Source organism: Nicotiana tomentosiformis, chromosome 1 (genome assembly GCF_000390325.3).
Source record: "Nicotiana tomentosiformis chromosome 1, ASM39032v3, whole genome shotgun sequence".
In the NCBI taxonomy this organism is placed as follows: Eukaryota; Viridiplantae; Streptophyta; class Magnoliopsida; order Solanales; family Solanaceae; genus Nicotiana; species Nicotiana tomentosiformis.
Genome location: NC_090812.1, coordinates 93842345 through 93864736, shown reverse-complemented (window position 1 = coordinate 93864736; position 22392 = coordinate 93842345). Strand labels below are relative to the sequence as shown.

The 22392-nt window shown below is 38.4% G+C and overlaps 2 protein-coding genes across 2 annotated transcripts; both read right to left on the bottom strand.

Annotated features, from left to right (window-relative positions):
- Positions 1–1812: 1812 nt before the first annotated feature.
- Positions 1813–3050, bottom strand: LOC104095315 (uncharacterized). Its single transcript, XM_009601415.4, has one exon. The coding sequence runs from the start codon at positions 3025–3027 to the stop codon at positions 2203–2205; it is 825 nt and encodes a 274-aa protein (XP_009599710.2). The 5' UTR covers positions 3028–3050; the 3' UTR covers positions 1813–2202.
- An 11635-nt stretch (positions 3051–14685) lies between these two features.
- Positions 14686–16082, bottom strand: LOC104095314 (uncharacterized). The gene is made up of 2 exons (XM_009601413.3): positions 15846–16082; positions 14686–15429 (listed from the first exon to the last, which is right to left on the bottom strand). Exons 1-2 carry the CDS (start codon positions 16065–16067, stop codon positions 14848–14850), a joined length of 804 nt encoding a protein of 267 aa, XP_009599708.1. The 5' UTR covers positions 16068–16082; the 3' UTR covers positions 14686–14847.
- Positions 16083–22392: the final 6310 nt, after the last annotated feature.

Here is a 22392-nt window from a genome sequence, read left to right as displayed (position 1 = left end):
CGGATTCATGATATAAATGAATATAGAATCATGAAATATAATCAATATAGGATAAGGAACATTTACCCCAATGTTTTCCCATGAAAATAGCCCAAGAATTGCCTTCACCGAGCTTCCCAAACTCAAAAATGAGTAAAAATGGCAAAACTCCTCGTTTTATGGGATTTTTACGTCTGTGGCGCCACAGGTGGCGTGGGGCGCTGCCTGTGGCGCCCTTTCCAGTACCTCCAGCAGTCCCAGCGCCAGGGATAGTACCCCACGCTACCCTGGGCACTGACGGCGACAGAAAATTATTCTCGACACATAAATGGGCATAACTCTCTCATACGATGTCCGAATTAGACGATTCTTTTTGCTATGGCTCCGTAATTTCAATACGGATCTAATGCTTCAATCAAAACTAAATTTGGAGTTAATTTTCTTATTCTTATTGTAATACCACATATTCTTGAAAAATTGACATCGAACATTCTAGGAATATCCAACTTAAATTCTGTTAACCATCCGAAATCCACCCGAGGCCCTCGGGACCTCAACCAAATATACCAACAAGTCCTAAAACATCATACAAACTTAGTCGATGCCTCAAATCACATCAAATAATAATTAAACCACTAATCATACCCCAATTCAAGCTTATTGAACTTTAAATCTTTCAACTTTCAAACCTCGCGCCGAAACATATCAAATCAATCCGGAATGAACTCAAATTTTGCGTACAAGTCATAAATGACATATGTTGTTGTTGCTAAAAGTTAAGTATTAACATAGCACTACATCTTATAGAAATATACACTTTGTTTTTAAATATATTATAGTAAGTTTTAATCGAATATAATTAAATTTTTAATTGATCCACTGATGAAATATCCGAGCAAAGTACTAATAAGGTGATCGAGAATAAAATATTCAAGATTATGTGTTTATATATATATATATATATATATATATATATATATATATATATATATATATATATATGAGTGTGTGTATTGTTAAATATATGTAGATATTGTAAATAACATATAATCTAACAATATATAATACCGACCGAAATCGGTCGGTAATTATATATATATAATTTTTGTTATATTTAAAAACCGAGCGGGGAAAAATAATATCAACTTTCCGACCGATTTCGGTCGGTATAATTGAAAATTTTTAATTAAAACTTATTTTGGTAGATATTATGCAAGTATGACCAGGTCTTGGTCAATGATTGACCACTTTCCGTCTCTTATTTTTTGTTGTGGGACCACTATTTCCGACCGAAGGTGGTCGGTATATTTGTGAGAAATATTTTCGTTGACTTTTGCGACCAATTTACCTCCTTTCCCACAGCCATCGGTTAGTTTATTTTCTGATCGATTTCGATCGGAAAGGTGTGGATGGGTTTCAACAGTTTTCTAGTTGTGAATCTTCTAGTACTTCGTTTCCTCACAATGAGCAAAATTCGCGCGCCAATTAACAAATCAGGTCGATTGACAACTGCACGCAGGCCTTTAGTTCGACTTGAGCTATATACAGTCAAACCTCTCTATAACAGCCTCGTTTGTTTCAGATATTTTTGGATGTTATCGTGAATTGCTATTATAGAAAACATATATTATAACAGAACATGAAATTTGGTTTCGGAAAAAATTGACTTTTATAGTGAAGTGCTATTATATAAGAATGTTGTTATGGAGAGGTCTAACGGTATATGCATACTTAGACCATATATACTCACCAACTCTAAATGATAAATTTGCCTATGGTGACAAAGCAAAAGGAAATGATATATTTGTCATTGAACAATTTGAAACATGAATATTAAGATAATCAAACATTTTCATATAGGATGAGTACATGCATGCATGCAACAAGAATTCTTTTTTGGTCCTATATGTAAATTAAATGTAGTAAGAATGTGACTCATGGGTAAGAATACTTAGAGCTATAATATTCTACTTCCACGTGTGCAAAAGAAGACTAGGATGTCCTCCAATAAACACTCTTTTTTCCATGGCAATTTGGTGGCCCGGTTTGTTTGTCCACCATTTCTTGTTCCTCCTCTCTATCCCCTGGCCTTTCTTCATTCTGTGGCATTCTGAAGATTACCTAAACCTGAAATATATATTCAAATTGGATATATAGAAGGAATAAAGTAAACACAGCTGTTAAAAAAACAGTTAATTCTAATGTTTTGCTCTTGTTTTAAGGTCAAAGAAGCAAGAAAATGGCCATGGCATGGATGAGACAAGTGATAAAAGGATGGTTTTGAAATTGAGCAGAGTCGGAGATAAGTGTACTAGGTGGAGGAGGGTTGTAATAATAGAAAGGGAAGTACGGTACGATGGGGTTTGGAGGTGGAGGAGTTGGATATATAGAAGGGTTGGTCGGAGGATAGAAGTAGTCACCATCACCGACACCGCCACCGACACCTCCGCCATTATAAGGCGGTGATAAAGGCTGAGAGCAGTTTCCCGGGCAAGAACTGGACGGTGAAGGAGGCGGTGGACTATTATAGACTGATGAGGGTGGGGGCAGAGGTGGTGGCAGCTGCGGTGACGGTGGAGGCGGGCATGGAAGCGGAGGTGATGGTGGTGGTGGAGAGAAGATTGGCTGACATGGGTTGTCACAGGAGGAGCACATTGTGCAGGCTATTTGGTCTTTGGCCATTGCTGTAATTGTTGACATGGCATAAGTTAATTGGATTTTGAACGAAAGCAGAACTAAACTGAGGCTGCAGATAAATAGTAGTAATTGAGAATGCAGGGGAGCTCCCATGTTGAGGAGGCTCTGAATTTGCAACAATCCAGAGAAGAGATGAAGCAAGGCAAAAAGAGGAGTTTTGAATGTACAAATACAAGAAGTAAGGGCAAAGTTGTTTACGGCACTACAGAAAAGGAGTGTTTGGGTGGAAAAGTGAGAAGAGAGACTGGAAAGAGATACTGCAGCAGTGAAGGGATAAAAGAGGGCGAGATAATAAAGACAATTGGTGTGGGGTTTGACGGAGGAGTGCCTGTGTATTGATGACCGCACCATTCCTAGAGTTTTATCTTCTAAGCTAAGCCACCATTCTCTCTGTGACACATAATAATGCCCATACAATTCAATTAAGAGTTTTAACTTTAGTATTCTGATCGGTGTACAAGAATTTTATACTATTAGATTATCTTAAAAATAATTAGCTCCAGTACTAACTATGAATAGATACCTGAAACATAAAGCAAACAAACTATTACGATCGAGTAAATTACAGTAATAGTATAAAAGAATTTATTTAATACAGGTCTAAGATAAGAAGTTTTGTCTGGTAGGCTTGCACCGGTACTTGCAAATCTTATATACACTCCATCCATCTGTTCCAATTTATGTGAATCTGTTTGACTGGGCACAAATTTAAAAAATATAAAAATTTTTAAAATTTGTGGTCCTAAACAAGTCAAAAAGAGGTTTAGAGTATTTGTGTTGTTATAAAAAAAATTTATTAAGGGTAAAATTAAAAATTTAAATTAAACTGTTTTCAAATTTAAAAATGAATCATTTTTTTTTAACCGATAAAAAAAAATAAGTTTATATAAACAAGTCACCAACTTTGAAATCACAATATGAACCACAGAGGCCAAGTTTGAATATTAAATATATAAATTATCCTTAATTATGGACCAAATTCCTATTATATATTTTTTACGGACAAAAATTTTCTTACACACTCGGCCTTTACAGAACACATCTTTGTTTGCGTAGCAGGTGCGTGTTTTACAAACAAAATAAGGTGTATGAATTGTAAAAAAACTGTATATCTGATGCTTTATTTGAAGGGTCTAGATTTAATGAAACTTATCCAACGGTTAAATAGATTTTCTTTTTGTCCTTTTCTAATATCTTCCTTTTTTTTTAGTTTTCTAAAGTAATCTGGTTCAAATGTAAGATAATGTTTACTATCCATTTTCTCTACTTTCAATGAAAAAATTTGTTCAAATTGTAACAGATGAAAAAATCAATTATGGAAGAAATTATAAACAATGTAGAAGAATCTGTAATGAAATCTTCAAGTGAGATTAGAAGAACAATGTAGAAGAATCTTCTCTTTTTTTTCCCTTTTCAATGGGGGAGCCATAAAGAAAACCCACTTATTATATCTCAAAAGTTTTCGAAAAAAAAAATACAGGGCTTCTATTTTTTTTTTTTGTTGAATTGTAAGGTAGAGGTTTGGGTTTTTTGGATGCTCGACGGCAATGAAGATAATGAGAAAGCTGTGGAAGGTGAGTAATGATGGTGGGACGATAAAAACTGGGTTATATTTTTAGTCTATCCATGATTGTTTCTTGAATATGCGTATGTTAATGGATGAAGGATGAAAGATGATTGTTGACGGAGGAGTAGTGGTGGCGGGACTGTGAAGGCACACCGAAGGAGATGGGTTCCTTTTCATTTTTTTTTTTTCTTTTTTCTTTTTTTTTTTAAGCCAATGACACGTGTCGCTGTATGACTGGTGCGTGATATTACACATGTTTTGAAAAACTAGTCAAGAAAAAAGTAGCATCTCTTGGGGGCACTCGTGCAAAATAATTTTTGTCCATAAAAAATATATAACAGAGATTTGATCCATAATTTAGGGGTAGTCTATGTATTTTGCCTATTTAACTATTAGTTCGGCGTTCTTTAGTTACATATTAACCATACATGAAGCTTCCATGTCTTATACTACGCTTAAAGAAGTACATTGCCTATTCAAACTTCTACAAATAGGAGCTCATGTGTCAGTTACATCCATTATACTTCATAAAATACATGCATTCATCGTTAATCAGTTGATCAACGTTATCTCGCCCTTAGAACTATCATAACGTTAATAATTTTGTTCGGAGAAAAGGTACACCTACAACCGGACTTACGATTAGGGCAACAGCATCAATGTTTATCTTCTAGGATTGATTCTCAAAATAGTAAAAATTAAGTATGCCAAATTGTTCGAGCAGAGATTGTACTCCCTTTCAATTTCAGAATTGTTATCCTCTGGCACTTCATGAGGTATTTCAGAGAAACTGAATATAAATTGATGGATAATTCAGTGACAACATTCATCCTCTAGTAGAATGTACCATTAAACCTAAATAGGGATATTTAGAACACATTACGGTAGAATTGCTTATGAATTAATGTATATGCGCTGGACCTTTAATGGGAACATAAACTCACAACCATCTGTCTGTGGGAGAGCAATATTTATTTTGTGACAAACATAACTGTATATGGGTGAAATCGATGAAATCGAGCTCAGGGTGCATCCCGGCCTCCGACAAAATAAGCCAGGCTCGAGACATGGTGGCAAGGGACCGAAATCGGGTCAAAGTCCCACCGAACTCGGGGGCATGACGCCTGCCCTCGAGAATATCGAGGCCATGATCCCGGAATTGGTCTTGACCTCGATCGACTTCGAAGAACATTGTCAGACAATCCGACATAGCCAACAGAAGGCCGAAATATCCGTGACCGGCCGAATATTACGGCGGGGATCTCGGCACGTATCGATAAAGAACCGGCAATTAGTGAATCAAAAGATATTTTACCTTTTATAAAGTTGTACCTAAAATAGGACTCCCCTACTATATAAAGGGGGTCTGATAATTCATGAAACATATTGTAACACGCATTCAAAAGTAATATATTATTATTCTCTCTATCTTTAGCTCTTGTTCTTTTTCAATAATTTACCGGTCGTGGCGAGCCCGGCTCGAGAGTGGCTATTTCACTAAGGATGAAACTATCCAACGCATGTGGTTTGAATTTATTTTATCTTTATTTATTCAATAGTAACTTAATTTATTGATTGTATCAAGTCAATCCGTGTATCCTTAAAACCACTTACAAATTTAATTGTTATCTGATTTTGAGGGTAAACAGTTTGGCACCCACCGTGGGCTAAGGATAATAGCGGCAATTTGATACAAATTCCCGTAACACACCCTATTTTACACTTGTTCTTTGAAGTGTCTTCGATTCTAGGTTAAAATCGAAATGTCAAACCCCAGTCTGCCCCTCTAAACATGGATGTGGAGTCCACCCACCATGGCGAGAACAATAATGTAGCACCCAATAACGAAGGTGCCCCTATTCAATCTCGGCGGAGTTCAGGTCGCGGACCCTATCGACGCCAGTACCCATGTGGCCATCAACACAAATTTTCCTACCGGTCCCGACAACAGCGTGCGCAGGGAAGTCCGATCAATTGTCCAGAATACGCACAGTGGTGAAAACGATGGGATCAATTTGCAGGTGATATTCGAAATATTACAGGCTCAACGAGAAACGATAGCCCAGTTGCATAACCAAAGCCGAGCGCCAAGCAGGGTTGAGCCCGAGCCATCCCGGGAAGTCACCCGCAGAAATGAACCGATCGCGGAAAGGTCGAATGAAAATGAATCGGGGACTAACCCCGAGATCATAAAAATGCTCGGGAAATTGACAAAATAGATAGAATCGGGGGAGAAGAAAATCAAAGCCAATGACAAAAAGGTGGAAACCTACAATTCCAGGGTCGACCAAATCCTAGGAGCACCTCCGATATTGAAGGGCCTGGATTCCAAGAAGTTTGTTCAAAAACCTTTTCCTCCGAGCGCAGCGCCGAAGCCGATCCCAAAGAAGTTCCGCATGCCCAAGATTCTGAAGTACAACGCAACGACCGACCCAAATGAGCATGTGACTTCCTACACATGCGCCATCAAAGGGAACGACTTGGAGGATGACGAGATCGAGTTTGTCCTTCTGAAAAAGTTTGGGAAAACTCTGTCCAAGGGAGCTACGATATGGTATCACAACCTACCTCCTAATTCTATTGACTCGTTTGCTATGCTTGCAAATTCCTTCGTAAAAGCACACGCCAGGGCTATCAAGGTCGAGACCAGGAAGTCAGACCTTTTCAAAGTGAAGCTGAGGGATAATGAGATGCTTAGGGAATTCGTGTCCCGATTTCAAATGGAACGGATGGACTTGCCTCCGGTCGCGGACGATTGCGCCGTTCAAGCCTTCACCCATGGACTCAATGCTCGAAGCTCGTTGGCTTCACAACAGTTGAAACAAAATCTGGTGGAGTACCCGACTGTCACTTGGGCCGACGTGCATAATCGATATCAATCAAAAATCAGGGTCGAAGACTATCAACTCGGGGCCCCTTCCGGGTCTGTTTATCCCGTCAGAACAGTCGGCAGATCCAGAAAAGATGTTGATCGTGAACCAAGGTTGAACATGGATCGATATCAACCATACAATGGAAACCGAAGATGTAGTGGATTTGGGCAAAACCCCGTGAAAAGTGAAAGAATAAGTGATCGAGGTAAAACAACAGGGGGCTCATGAGCAAAAATAGTTTCGACAGGCCCATCGGGCCGAAGGAAGAGCCAAGGCTATTGGAGTACAACTTTAACGTCGTCACCGCCGCCATCGTATCAGCCATTGGGCGTATCAAAGACACCAAATGGCCTCGACCTCTACAATCCGATTCAAACCAAATGGATCCTAACTTAATGTGCAAATATCATGGTACTCACGGTCACAGGACAGAAGATTGCCGACAATTAAGAGAGGAAGTAGCCCGGCTATTCAATAACGGGCATCTCCGAGAGCTCCTAAGCTATCGAGCCAAGAACCACTTTAGGAATAGAGATTCTGGTAAACAGATCGAACAGGAGGAACCTCAGCATGTCATTAACATGATCATCGGTGGGGTCGATGCTAAAGCGCACCAAAGTATCTATCACAAGGGAAAAACGGACTCGGGATTATGTGCCGGAGGGAACCTTGTCCTTCAACGACGAAGAAGCTGACGGGATCGTGCAGACCCACAACGATGCATTGGTAATATTAGTACTTATAAATAAATCTCGAGTTAAGCGTGTGTTAATTGATCCAGGTAGCTCGGCCAACATCATCAGATCGAGGGTCGTGGAACAGCTCGGCCTACAAGATCAGATCGTGCCTGCGGTTCGAGTCCTAAACAGGTTCAATATAGCATGTGAGACCATTAAAAGGGAGATAACATTACCAGTGAACATCGCCGGGACCGTTCATGAAACAAAGTTCTATGTGATCGAAGGGGACATGAGGGCAGTACCCTCGACTCTGCACCAGGTGTTGAAGTTCCCAACGCCGGAAGGAATAAAAACAGTTTACGGAGAACAACCGGCCACAAAAGAGATGTTTGCGGTCGACGAGGTGGTCCCGATATCCACACTTTCGACATCGAAGGAGCTGGGTCCGGTCACCAAAGGAGAAACCAAATAGCAACTACTGACACCGACTCCGTCCCAACCAGAGAAGTAGGAGATGGGTGAGGACAACGACTATGGGGTTCCCAGGTCTTTCATAGCTCCCGATGATTACGATGCTACCAAATCAACGGTCGAGGAACTGGAGCAAGTCGTACTGACCGAACGCTTGCCCGATCGAAAGGTATACCTGGGCATGGGGTTGAATCCCGAGCTCAAGAAAAAACTCATTCAATTTCTTATAGCTAATAAAGATTGTTTCGTTGGGTCCCACCTTGATATGACAGGGATCCCGCCGAAAATAATCACTCACAAGCTAAGTATGGACCCGAAGTTCCACCCAGTCAAGCATAAGAGGAGACCCCAGTCCGAGGTCAAACATGCTTTCATCAAGGACGAGATATCTAAACTCCTTAAAATAGGGTCCATCCGGGATGTTTAATACCCGGACTAGTTAGCAAACGTAGTAGTAGTCCCAAAAAAGGGGAACAAATTAAGAATGTGTGTGGACTATAAAGACTTGAATAAAGCGTGTCCCAAGGACTCTTTCCCTTTGCCTAACATCGATTGCATGATCGATGCAACGGCCGGCCACGAGATCCTCAAATTTCTCGACGCTTATTCCGGGTACAACCAAATTCGGATGGACCCGGGTGATCAGGAAAAAACTTCCTTCATCACTAAGTACGGCACCTACTGCTATAACGTGATGCCGTTCGGACTAAAAAACGCCGGTGCCACTTACCAACGCCTAGTAAATCGAATGTTCGAAGAACAAATAGGAAAATTAATGGAGGTTTACATTGACAATATGTTGGTTAAGTCCCTGTGAGCAGAGGACCATTTGAAACATTTGCAGGAAACCTTCAGCATATTGAAGAAATACAATATGAAGCTGAATTCGAAGAAATGTGCATTCGGAGTCGGGTCTGGTAAATTCCTTGGAATTCATGGTATCCAACCGGGGAATCGAGATCAACCCCGATAAGGCCATCGAAGATATCACTGTTGTGGACAATGTGAAGGTCGTACAAAGGTTAACCGGACACATAGCCACTTTGGGACGATTTATTTTGAGGTCCTCTGACAAAAGCCACCAGTTCTTCTCACTATTGAAGAAAAAGGGTAACTTCTCATGGACCCCGGATTGCCAACAAGCCTTGGAGGAGCTCAAGCGATATCTATCGAGCCCACCGCTGCTTCACACACTGAAGACAGACGAACAACTATACTTATACTTGGCAGTATCAGAGATAGCGGTAAGTGGATTCCTAGTCCGGGAAGAGAAAGGTACGTAATTTCCAATTTACTATGTTAGCAGGACTTTAGGTGAGACCGAAACTAGACACCTTCACCAAGAAAAATTGGCGCTCGCTTTGCTAAGCGCCTCTAGGAAGCTGAAATGGTACTTTCAATGTCACCCCATATGTGTCGTAACCACTTACCCGTTAAGGAATGTAATGCATAAATCCGAACTCTCAAGACGGTTAGCCAAATAGGCCGTAGAGATTAGCGGGTACGATATCGAATATCGGCCTCGGACCGCCATTAAATCTCAAATTTTAGCAGACTTTGTAGATGACTTTACGCCGACCCTAATACCCGAGGTCGAGAAAGATTTGTTGTTAAGCTCGGGGACTTCTTCGGGAATCTGGACCCTCTTTGACAGACGACGCCTCGAACGCAAAAGGGTCCGGACTCGGCATTGTATTGAAGCCACAAATAGGTAATATAGTTAGACAATATATTAGGACTGTAAAATTAACTAACAATGAGGTCGAGTACGAGTACATGATTGCAGGTCTCAAACTGGCCAAAAGCTTGGGCGAAGAGGTAATCGAAGCTAAGTGCAACTCCCTCCTTGTGGTGAACCAAGTTAATGGGACGTTCGAAGTCATAGAGGAACGAATACAAAGATACCTGGATAAACTACAGGTAATGTTACATTGGTTCAAGGAGTGGACTCTACAACATGTGCCTCGGGATCAAAACAGCGAGGCCGATGCCTTTGCTAACTTGGAGTCGTCGGTCGACGACGATGAGTTCAACACGGGGGCGGTCGTACAACTCATGAGATCGGTAGTGGAAGAAGGTCATGCCGAGATAAACTCAACAAGACTAACTTGGGACTGGATAAATAAATATATAGAATATCTGAAGACCGGAAAACTGCCCTCGGACCCTAAGGAATCGACGACTCTATGTACAAAGACGGCCCGGTTCAGCTTGTCCGAAGACGGTACACTGTTCCGGAGAATGTTCGATAGCCCACTCGCAATATGTCTAGGACCAAGAGACACCGAGTATGTTCTGAGGAAAATTCACGAAGGCACCTGGGGAAATCATTCGGGCGCCGAATCATTAGTTCAGAAAATAATCAGAGTCGGCTACTATTGGATTAACATGGAAAAGGACGCGAAGGAGTTCGTACAAAAATGCGATGGATGTCAAAGGCATGCTCCGATGATTCATCAGCTCGGGGAGCTGCTACATTCGGTCTTGTCACCCTGGCCGTTCATGAAATATGGGATGGACATCGTCGGCCCCCTTTCATGGGCACCCGGTAAGGCTCAATTTATATTGTTTATGACTGACTATTTTTCTAAATGGGTGGAAGACTAGGCGTTTGAGAAAGTCAGGGAGAATGACGTCATTAATTTCATCTGGGACCACATAATATGTCGGTTTGGTATGCCGGTTGAGATCGTGTGTGACAATGGGAAGCAGTTCGTCGGCAGCATAGTAAGCAAGTTTATCGAAGGTCATAAGATCAAAAGAATCTTGTAAACACCCTATCACTAGTGGGAACAGGCAAGCGGAGTCCACGAACAAAACCATACTCCAAAACATCAGAAAGAGATTGACCGACGCCAAAGGAAAATGGAAATATATCTTTCTCGAAGTCCTATGGGCATACCGTACGACCTCGAAGTCCAGTACCGAGGACACCCCATTTTCGTTGGTTTACGACGCCGAATCTCTAATACCGATCGAAGTCAGAGAACTGAGTCTCAGGTTCTGATATACAATCGAAGAATCAAACAACGAGACGATAAATACGAGCCTCGAACTGTTAGATGAAAGGCGCGAAGCCTCCCTCGTCCGGATGGCCGCCCAAAAATAACGGATCGGGAGGTATTACAATCGAAGATCCAACCTTCGACACTTCAATGTCGGGGACTTAGTGTTGAGAAAGGTCACATTAAACACCAGGAACCCGAACGAAGGGAAGCTGGGGCTGAACTAGGGAGGTCCGTATCAAATTATCGAGATCATCGAAAAAGGGTCGTACAAACTTGAAGCAATGAATGGTGAGCGATTACCAAACAACTGGAACATAACTCACTTGAAACGATATTACTGCTAAGGTACGACCCCGTTTACTTCTTTTATTTATTTACATTTTGGACTAACGCTTGCAGGTAATCGTCAAAAGAACGATACAAATTTTTAGGCCTAAAAGTACGCGTTGCACTCTTTTTCCCTTGAACCGGTTTTGTCCCAAATGGATTTTCCGACAAGGTTTTTAACGAGGCAACACTGGATAGTGCTAACTTAGAATCGAAGACCGGTTGTCAACAGTATCCGAGGCTTCTCTATGATCGACCTCGAACACTGGGGGGCATCACCCTCGGATAATGATTTTGGCAAGGAAAGAAACTTTGTGCTCGAATAATCTAGGCTCAATCGATAGGATTTACTGTAAGGGCCAAACGGTCGAATGAACCGTGCCCACATAGACCGCCCGAGCCCGGACACAAAGCTTGAACACATGTAACTTTGTATATTACGCACAAAATTGAAAGGAAGTTTCTACCTTGCGGATAAATATTTTGCCCCTTGAAAATTTTTCTTTCTTACATTCGATCCCCTAAAGACATCGAGCCCAAGGGCCACCTCACTCGGGGACCTCCGCCCAAGACGGGTTCGGACAACCCGAGATAATGAAGCCCGGGGGCACAAAATTTATTTGGCAGTGCCCGAACTTTAAAGGCTACGGCCACCTCCATTTAGGGACGGTTATCTCGGTTAAGCCTGGATGACTCGGGGTAACAATCCCACTAGGCAACACCCGAACTAGAAAGGCTACGGCCGTCTTAAAACGGCTCGGAGACGTCCGAGACCTGTAACCAAAAACAATTAAGGCCTTCAAAATTTCTAAACTGGTTCAAAAGGCTACCCTTGGCAAATTGTAATCTAAAAGGTTCTAAGTACTTTGGAGAAAACTTCCAGTCATACCGAGCCCCCCACGAGTCTTAAACAAATAATATCGAGAGCAAGGCTTGTTCGAACCTCCGAACAAGACCTAATTATTACGTGCTAAGGCATTCTTCACAATCATAAAGAAAAAAGCGAAAAGAAACAAGCTTAAAAAATATCGAAGGGAAAAAGAGCCTTATATATATATATATATAAAGATCTTTATAAAGGCCAAACGGCCTCGACAAAAAGATACAAAAGTACAAAAACAAGGAGAAAACTACAAGGCATTTAAATGGCTTGGTCTCCACCGGAGCCCGCCTCATCACCCAGACCATCGGAGTCTTCTCCATCCCCGAATCCGCCCGAACCCTCAGAGTCTTCTTCGTCCTCGAGATACGCCAACTTCTTGGCCTCGGCCTCGATCCTCTTAGAACTTTCGACCTCGGCCGACAAATCAAAACCCCGAGGGTTCGGGCTTTATACTAGGTCACCATCTCATCGGTATTGGTTACTTCTACCACCGACTTGGCCGCTTTAAGCTCCTTGGAAAGAGTCTCTCGATCGGCAACAGCCGAGCTTAGCTGAGACAGTAGCTCCTCAATTTTTTGGGACCGTGCCTCAGCCTTTTCCCTCGTCGCTCGAAGTTGGGCCTCCGCCGAGGTCAACTGCGCCCGGGCAGTCTCCTTTTCCGAGGCCAGGCGGTCCATCCTGCCTTTCCACTCTTCGACCTCGACCTTGACTGCATCCATCTCGGCTCAGCCACCTCGGCATTTGCGGCCGGATGGACAACCTGTTGAGGCACTGACTTGGAAATTTTAGCCATCGTGATCTGGGAAACTATGAAGATTTGAAGGAAAGTATGAAGATTCGAAGGAAAAGTATGAAGGTTTGAAGAAAAGAGTATGAAGGTTTGAATGCGGAATGAAGATATGAAGATCTGAATTAGAAATCGTAGAACAAATATGAAGATTTGAAGATTAGAGATGAAGATATGAATATTTGAAAAAGTTGAAGCCGCTTGAAAATTCAAAGGTAAAAGCTAGGATCGGAAAGTGAAAGAAGTATAAAAGGTCAAAGCTTTTATAGGGAAAAATGCAATCAATACGCGACGTTACGCGTTCGAAGACAACCAGCCGATCACCGACACGTGTTCGAAGTCGGAACGACGCGACTGATGGGACATTTCGGCTTACTTGTCACCTCGGTTATAACGTATGAAGGAAGGAACCGAGGTTCATCTATCGTTTTTCATCATCTCGGCAAAACCTACTCTCTGAGAAACGAGGGAACTATTTGTATACGTGTGAAATCGGGGTTAACGCACACCCCAATTTTTGGTGGATCAAACAATGTAAGAGAATGAATATATGAGATTGAAATCGAAGCTAGGAACTCTTTGTATTAAGTCCCGAATGGAGTGCTCGCCATCGGACCTGATAAGACGACGTACCCCAGACTCAGGACAAACTCTGATACTTCGGGAAGCGCAATGAACGATGGTATGCGACAGATATAGGGCCGTGATATCCCGAACCAACCGGATATCACAGCACGGATCTCGCTCGATGGCAGTTACGGATCAGTAATTAACGAGAGATGAGAATTTTTATCTTTTTTAGACTTGTACTAGGGATGAAATTCTCCTACTATATAAAGATGACGTTTTTCTTTGATAAGATACATGGTAGCATGCATATTAAGACAATACAAACTCATTTTTCTACTTCATAGCTATTGCATAGTTCTTACTTTACTGTTGTTCTTTATTCTCAATCTTACTTTACTTATGTTCTTTATTCTCAATTGGCTCCGAACCAAGAATTCAATCGAGAGCAGTATTGCATAGTTCTTACTTTACTGTTGTTCTTTATTCTCAATCTTACTTTACTTATGTTCTTTATTCTCAATTGGCTCCGAACCAAGAATTCAATCGAGAGCAGAAACTATTGCCCAATCCAAGTTCAAAAGTTCAAACTGGACCATAACATTATAACTGATTTGATTATTCATTTTATCTTTAATTCGTTTATTTAGTATTCTTTATTATTTGTGTTGAATCTATCCACATATCATTAAAACTGCATACAAATTTAATTGTTATCCGTTTTAATGATAAACATGTTACATGCTAAACCAATACATGATAGCATTTGTATCTTCTATTCGCGTACTGTCCAAAACAGATTTTTTTTCTTAAAGCTGATAAATCCCAATCTGCAACCCTCTGATCTAAATGAACAGAAACCATTTCTTCAAATCCAAACTAATTAAGTTTCCATTTCCTTTTCCATTTACACTTGCACACAGGCATGACAGCCAAAAACCTGGGACTAACTAAAGACCTGGTATTGGCTACTAATTAGCTGCTTTACTAGGTGAACTAGTCATCAGATCACCAGTTCTCACCACGAAGTTGTCTTAGAATCCTACCATGTGGTGAATCAGGGTCACCTCTCATAGCGTTCTGTTTCCATATCTCCATCGCTCTCATCAGAGACTCTTCAGCAGTCTCCAATTGCTCCGGCCTCCAAACCATTACCCCGCCGTCAGGCGCCGGATAAAAAGCGACACCAGCACCCGCTGGTGCATCAGTGGCCTGTGTAATAGGCTTCCTCGTATCAGCCATCTCCATCTCTGCCAAAGGCGAGGGCTTATGATGCTTGAAGTATTCTCTGTCATCTTCTAATTGCGCTCCTCTGTCTTTCGCTTCGTCAGGCCACGGTGTACCGTCTAATCCCACGCAGCTAACATCTTCTAATGATAGCGCTCCATTAGAGCGGCTAACATTAGATTTATGTCGCTTTTGTTGTGTCAAAGGGTCTATAGGTTTGTTTACCCCTGTACTCTCTATCTTCTGGGATGACCCGGTTGGTGATTTTGGTGGCACAAATGCCTCGTTATCTTTACCGGGCTTTATATTTGGTTGTTTCCTTTCGTTTTCTGCTGCTTTTACTGATTCTTCTAAGTCATCTCCCTGCAAATTAATACAACGTACTAGTTCATTGACCCCAACAAACTTTCAAAACAGGTTAAGCTAGTGAATCAAAATGTAATTGCAACCTAAACTTACGTCCTTGGATATATAAAATCATGTAAATTTGAACGTCTAAGCTAACATTTTTATAAAAATTAGACTTACCTATACTTTTACTAAACCACAAATAATAAAGGGGATACGATCCTGTTACACAGGATAACTTGTTAGTTGAGCTAGCCATTTCTAATTTTCTATTTTGAACCAAGTAACTTTTAACATATTGAATCATGATCCATTTATTAATTTCACCTGTTTTTATATCGTCCAAGTTTGACTCAGCCCCCAATTTACGTTCATCATTATCACAAATTCAGACATTGAAATGGTTGAGATTTAGTTTGTAGATGACTTACTTCAAGAGGTCCAGAATGGACGGCGGGATCAGCTGTTCGACCAACAGTAGAAGAGCAAAATCTGTTTGGAAGGTATTCAACACTCTTCTGAGATTGTGCCAATAAGAGTCGATGAAGTTTTGTAGCTGAAGAAATTGCCAATCTTGTTTGCATCTTGGAGCTTTTGTATTTGTATATATATGCAATAAATACTACTACTTTTATAATGGTTTCCGTCTGCATCGAATCTGTATATTGAGGAGATTATATAAGCAACTAAAAACTTCTGATCACTGTATTGGTGTGTATTAGCTGGCGTGTCAACTTCTCTAGACGTGGCTAGAGCTTCTAGTGACTCCTGGACTCTTCTGCTTCGTGTCAATTTCTCCACTTTTCTCTTCCAGAATTGCCTAGAAAACATGAAACCATTTTCTTACAAAATTTTGAGAAGTCTCTTTTTTAAGTTAAAACTATTTCCCTTTAAGTAAAATTGAAATTGCCCAAGGGCAAATTACACCAATTCGCCTCAAACATTTTGGTTTACAGTACAATTGAACATTTGATCGTCTCTTGACCCTCTCTACTTTTGTGTTAGAATCGGAGGATTCAGACATTTAATTTGCCAGTGTAGGTCGCATATATGAGAACATATATGCCCTTTATTAGATTGGAGTTGGAAATGTGTCGAGATTGAAAAACATATGGATCAACTAATAAATTAACTTCTTCTTAAGATATCAGATTATTGGCCACTATAGTCCAATATATACACATCCACATCCTAGTTTAATTTTACCCAACGAGCATACATATCCAGAACCCAATTTTACCCCTTTTATGGTTTTTGATGTATAATTCTTTACCTGTTTGTTTCTACTTAGACTTTAATCTAATTACTAATTAGACCTTAATTCCCCCAGTGCATTTATTTTTTCTACAACTAATTAGGTTTTCTATGATATCTTTATATGATCCGAAGTATCGACTTTTCAGTAGTATAGTCCATACGGCCATACCACATGTATATTTGTACACGACATTAAAATTGAATTGTTTATTCAGATTTTTTTATGAAATCTTCATATCATCCGAACTATCGACTTTAATTTTAGTTGTATAGTCCCCACTGCGTGAATATTGAACACGACATTAAAATTTTTTTTTTTGTTTTACTGTCCACCTTTTACTGCAGAGGAAGAAAAAGGAGGGTTGCAACTTGCAAGATTATCCTTGATTTTCCTTGTTTTTAGCATAGAGATAGGGAAAGAGTATCCCATCCAGTCTTCTATATTTTATTTTATTTTCACTGCAATCTTTTTTTATTTTCAGATAGTCCTAGTTATCAGATTATGATTTCATTGCTTTTATTATTTTTAACTAAGATAAATAAGAATCTAAAAACTAAGCACGCATTCAATATAGAATTATTGAAAACCTATGTCCTCCTTCCCACACCTCGCCTTCTTAGGATCTATTTACACTTTGTCTATCTGAATATGAAACATTCAATTGTTCGCCTATTATATTAAGTATTTTCTTTATAAGTATATATTAGCTTTTAATAGATCTGTTTACCCTCAAAAATGGATAACAATTGAATTTATACGCGATTTTAAGGATACGTGATATAACTTGACACAAATTAAGAAGACAGATTAATATTGAAATTGACAATAGAAGAATAAATGCAAACCACACATATCGAATTGCCTTGGCCCTCGAGTTTGACCACCTTCGAACTAAAGATGTTTCAACTGAAGTATTAACAGGCTAATAGAGTAACAAGATAATAAAAGCTAGAAAGTGTCAGTATATTGCTTTATGTTGCGTTGATATGATGTGTTTTATAAATGATCTGACCCCTTTATATAGTAGGGGTGTCCTACTTTTGGTACAATTCTATATAAGGTATATTCAAGGATATTTATTTGAGAAAAATTATATTTGAAAGAGAATTATTTGGTAGAATTATATGTGAAGGACATTTATTTAAAGAATTTAATTTAATTGGGTGTACTTGTATTTATTATTTGTTGAGCGATATTAAATGGTGTTTTGTTATCTTGCTATGTGTCACACCTCCTTTTTCCCGGGGGATAGGGGATAGGGGATAGGGAGTTTTTCCAATTTAAATGACATTATTCGAAATGGGATTCTTTATTTATTCAGAGTCGCCACTTGAAATAATTTATGGTGTCCCAAGTCACCGATTTATTTTAGAATCCCAAATCGAGGGAAATTGACTCTTATTTATGGTCTGCGAACACAAAGACCGGGTAAGAAATTTTGTTAACCCGAGAGAAGGTGTGAGGCACTCTCGAGTTCTGTGGTTTTAGCACGATTGTTCAACTATTAATAATTGGCCTAGTTATCTGATTTAATAGATGTTTAAACCTATATGTGCATTTTTATTCCTTTTACCGCTTTCATTACATTACTCAATTTTAAACTTTTATGGATTTAATATGAGACGAGTTACGTTGTCGTACACTCGTTGTTTATACACATCGCAAATCACGTCACGTGAAACGCACCCGCAATCTACAATGTGTTTAATTTTTTTATTATTATTTGAAGTTGTGGTCGAGTCACGTGAAACGCACACTCGAATTGGAAATTACGTATCGTGACCATGCCACGAGAACCGTACCCACAGTCACGATGATTGATTATTAATCGCGCCTAAAGCAAGCTACGATATTCGAATATTATTCAATTACTAATTTTGAGATTATTGTAAGGTCATGAGGTATGGAATTATTTGTGGAAGAAGTGAATTTATTATTTATAGAAAAGTGGACTAGTTTAGAGAAAGATGGGTCAGCTATGTTATTTATTACTTTGGGCCTGATAAGACTAAATCTTTTGGCCCAAAATCTTTTCTTCTCCAACAGCCCAAAAACCAATTTCCTTAGAAACAAATCATGGTCCAAGCAAATTATCCAACCCAATATCACATATTCTGTACTTTTCTTAAACAAAACTAATGACACCACAATCTCAGGAACAAAATTAGTAAACAAGCCAAATTACAGTGATTCAATAGACCCTTTATCCAGTTAAATCAACTCAAAATAAAACTTTGCAACTCTAAAATTAACATCATAGTCCAATAAACATATGAACAAGGAAACAATCATATTCAAATTATTCAAATATCAATAGAGTGAACTACTACTTCATGCTACCCAATAATCACACCAATAGACAAGAAGGTAAATGGACAATTATAATCAGTGAAGAAAGAGAAATAACGGACCTTTGATATAAATTAATAGAGTTGAAGTTACAAGAGCGCTAAACAATTCGACGAGTGTTGACTGGAGCTTTCATCGGCCACGAAACCTCGAACAAAAAATTGTGACTTGCAACCCCGATCGACCTTGCAAGACAGGTGATTTAGTGGCTTGTTTTTGCTGGGTTTAAATCTATTTTTTGGGGGGGTGATTTTGCTGGATTTTTCGAAAGAAAGACGAAGAAAGAATGACACGAGTAGAAATTTCCTTATCCTAGAAGAAGAAAATAAATTTCTCTCAATTCCTTCCTCCCTATTTTTTTTTCTCTTCTCCCTTTTTTTCCCTCACATTTCTCTTCTATTTATAGAAAAAATTTCGGAATTTTCAGATTTTTTTTTTTTTTTATTTTTATTTTTTAATTTTTAATTAAAAAGAATTTCCACTTCCTATTTTTCTTATTTTGTTTTTTTAAAAATAATTCCTCACTTTTCTTTACTTTTATTTTTTAATTTCTCACTTTTTTTTACTTTTAATATATTTAAAATCCCACTTTTTTTACTTTTCTTTTTTTATTTCCCACTTATTTTACTTTTCTTTTTTTAAATTTTCACTTACTTTTACTTTTTTTTTTAAAAAAAATCAGATACCCTTACTTTTATTTTTTAATTCCAACTTTATTTTATTTTTTATTTTTTTAAATTTTTACATTCTTTTACTTTTATTTTTTTAATTTTCCACTTTCTCTTTACTTTTTTTTATTAAATAATTTCTACCTTCTTTTACTTTTACCTTTTAATTTTATATTTCTACTTTTACTATTTTTTAATTCCCATCCAAATTTTTATTTTTGTTGAAAAAAATAATTAATTTTTATTTTATTTTTGGTTTTTTAATTCATTTTATTTAAAATAAAGATAAAAATAAAAATAATACTAATAGTAATAATTGACTTTTTAAATTATTATTAATTTTTACCCTAAAAAATGTAACAAAGCTAAAAATATATATATTAAATTTCTAAAAATATTTACATAGTAGAAGATGATAAAAATTCAAATATAATCAAAAATTAGGTGCTCACACTGTGCATATCACTGGTTGTTTTATGATGTACTTATTATTATCTGTTTCCTACTATCTTGTATATTATATTGCACAGGCTATTAGACTAGTGAGTATCTTGACTATACCTCGTCTCTACTCCACTGAGGTTAGTCTTGATACTTACTGGGTACCGACCGTGGTGTACTCATACTATACTTCTGCACATTATTTTGCAGAGCCAGATATTGGAGATATCGGACTTGAGCAGAGTTAAAGAGGGATCGTAAAGATTCAAGGTAGAGCTGCTTGGTCATCGCAGTCCCTTGGAGTCTTTTCATTTCATTGTACTGTTAATTTTTAATCAAATAGTATTGTATATTTGGTCCTCGTGATCATCCCATGTATTCAGTTAGAGTTCGTGACTCAGTACTACCAGTCTTGAGAGGTTATATATTCATATTTGTTCCGCTATTAGTTTTGATTACTTATTTAATTTTTTTTTTTAAAAAGCTTCAAAATGTAATTGAAATCGGCTTACCTAGTCTTAGATACTAGGTGCAATCACAACGCCTATGGTGGGATTTTGGGTCGTGACAATCATATTCCAGTCTCGATTGGTCACATAAGGGGCGAGCCCGATTTTGACCGTATACAAAATTTAAATCATTTGGATCTTATATAAACTCTTAAAATCACTTAAAAATTCTTATAAACATAACCTTTTGCCAATATTCTATTTATTAAATATCAACCACAACTACTTTCACGACCTGCTAGCCATCTTCACAACCTATTGTCATCATCCACTTTCATAACCCGCCACCAGTATCAACCATATATCTCTATTGCCCACCTCCAAGCACAATCACTACCATCAACCCCCACAACCAAATCACCACCACCTAGACAATCAATCGCCACCAGCTTTCATTCACGACCATTATTGCCAATCGATAATATATACCACATTCACCACTATCAATCACTTCTACCACAAGCTTCTACCGCACTACCACCACCACGTTGTCGTCGTCACCAACCACCTCTATCACTAGCTTCGATAGTACCTGCTAGAATATACTATAAACCATGCATATTATTATAGTATTCTTTATGGAACAATCTTTTATTTATTTATTCAATTCAATAAAATTTTATTTTAAATAGATCATGTATTTGTTTGTGTATCCTTTGCTTATATAGTAGATTATTTAGTGTATAGAGTTTAGCTTATACACGAAAGATTAAATTATCGGTTCTTATAAGTCATAAAGTTTATGTTCACAATCTAATGATAGAATTGGACAAACCATCGGAATGGTTGTAGCATAAGATTAAATGTAATTTATCTTGATTATGAAAATGGTTTAATTCCGACTTCTTGAGCTAGTACATTTTGTATGTATTGAACGGATCAAGTAGAGATAAGTATTTTATACTGACTTAATAAAATAATTTCTCTAGTCTATTCAATATACTTGTACTCTTAATCTTGATATAATTATTATTAGTTGTGTGTGTCAAATATTAATTTACACGTGAATATGATATTGAGATTGTTTGTGCTGCGAAATATAATCCAACAGTACCAACCATTGCATCAACCACTATCGCATGTCCATTATTTTTGGTCACCATAGCATAGCCACCTGGCACCAGTTACTATTTTACAACCATCATTGCCAATTTCCTTCAAACAACTAACATCACCATCTGCCACCATTTTACAACTATCGTCGAATCACCACTAGTGTTGTATGTAACTGCCTCTAGCTTTTAGAATGTGGTAAAAGAAGCAATTTATACAATACCATATAAATTGATATTTTTCTGTATGGATATAATATTTGTTATAATGTTTTTTGAATTTTATACTTATTAATTTTGTAGAAAAATATACACACTCAGATGCGGAGAAAATAAACTATTCTAAGGGTGTGTTTGGTATGAAGAAAAATATTTTTCGAAAAATATTTTTCAATTTTTTCATGTTTTGTTGGCTTAAATATTTTGGAAAATATTTTCTTCATTAACTCATTTTCTTCCAATAGGAGAAAAATATTTTTCTTATCCAAAACTCTTTTTTCAACCTTCTCCACCCAATTCTCCATCCCCACCAACCCACCCCAAACCCCTACCCTCCCACAATCACACCCCACCCACCCTAACCTCGCCCACCACCAACAACAATAATATACCCAGTATTATCCCACACCATGGAGTTTGGGGAGAATAATGTGTACACAGACCTTACCCCTACCTTGTAAGGATAGAGAGGTTGTTTCCAA

Coding starts and splice junctions, on each gene's coding strand:
- LOC104095315 (XM_009601415.4), bottom strand. CDS start 3,027: ATGGTGCGGTCATCAATACACAGGCACTCCTCCGTCAAACCCCACACC.
- LOC104095314 (XM_009601413.3), bottom strand. CDS start 16,067: ATGCAGACGGAAACCATTATAAAAGTAGTAGTATTTATTGCATATATA. Junction 15,430..15,845: donor TCCATTCTGGACCTCTTGAA/GTAAGTCATCTA, acceptor ATTAATTTGCAG/GGAGATGACTTAGAAGAATC.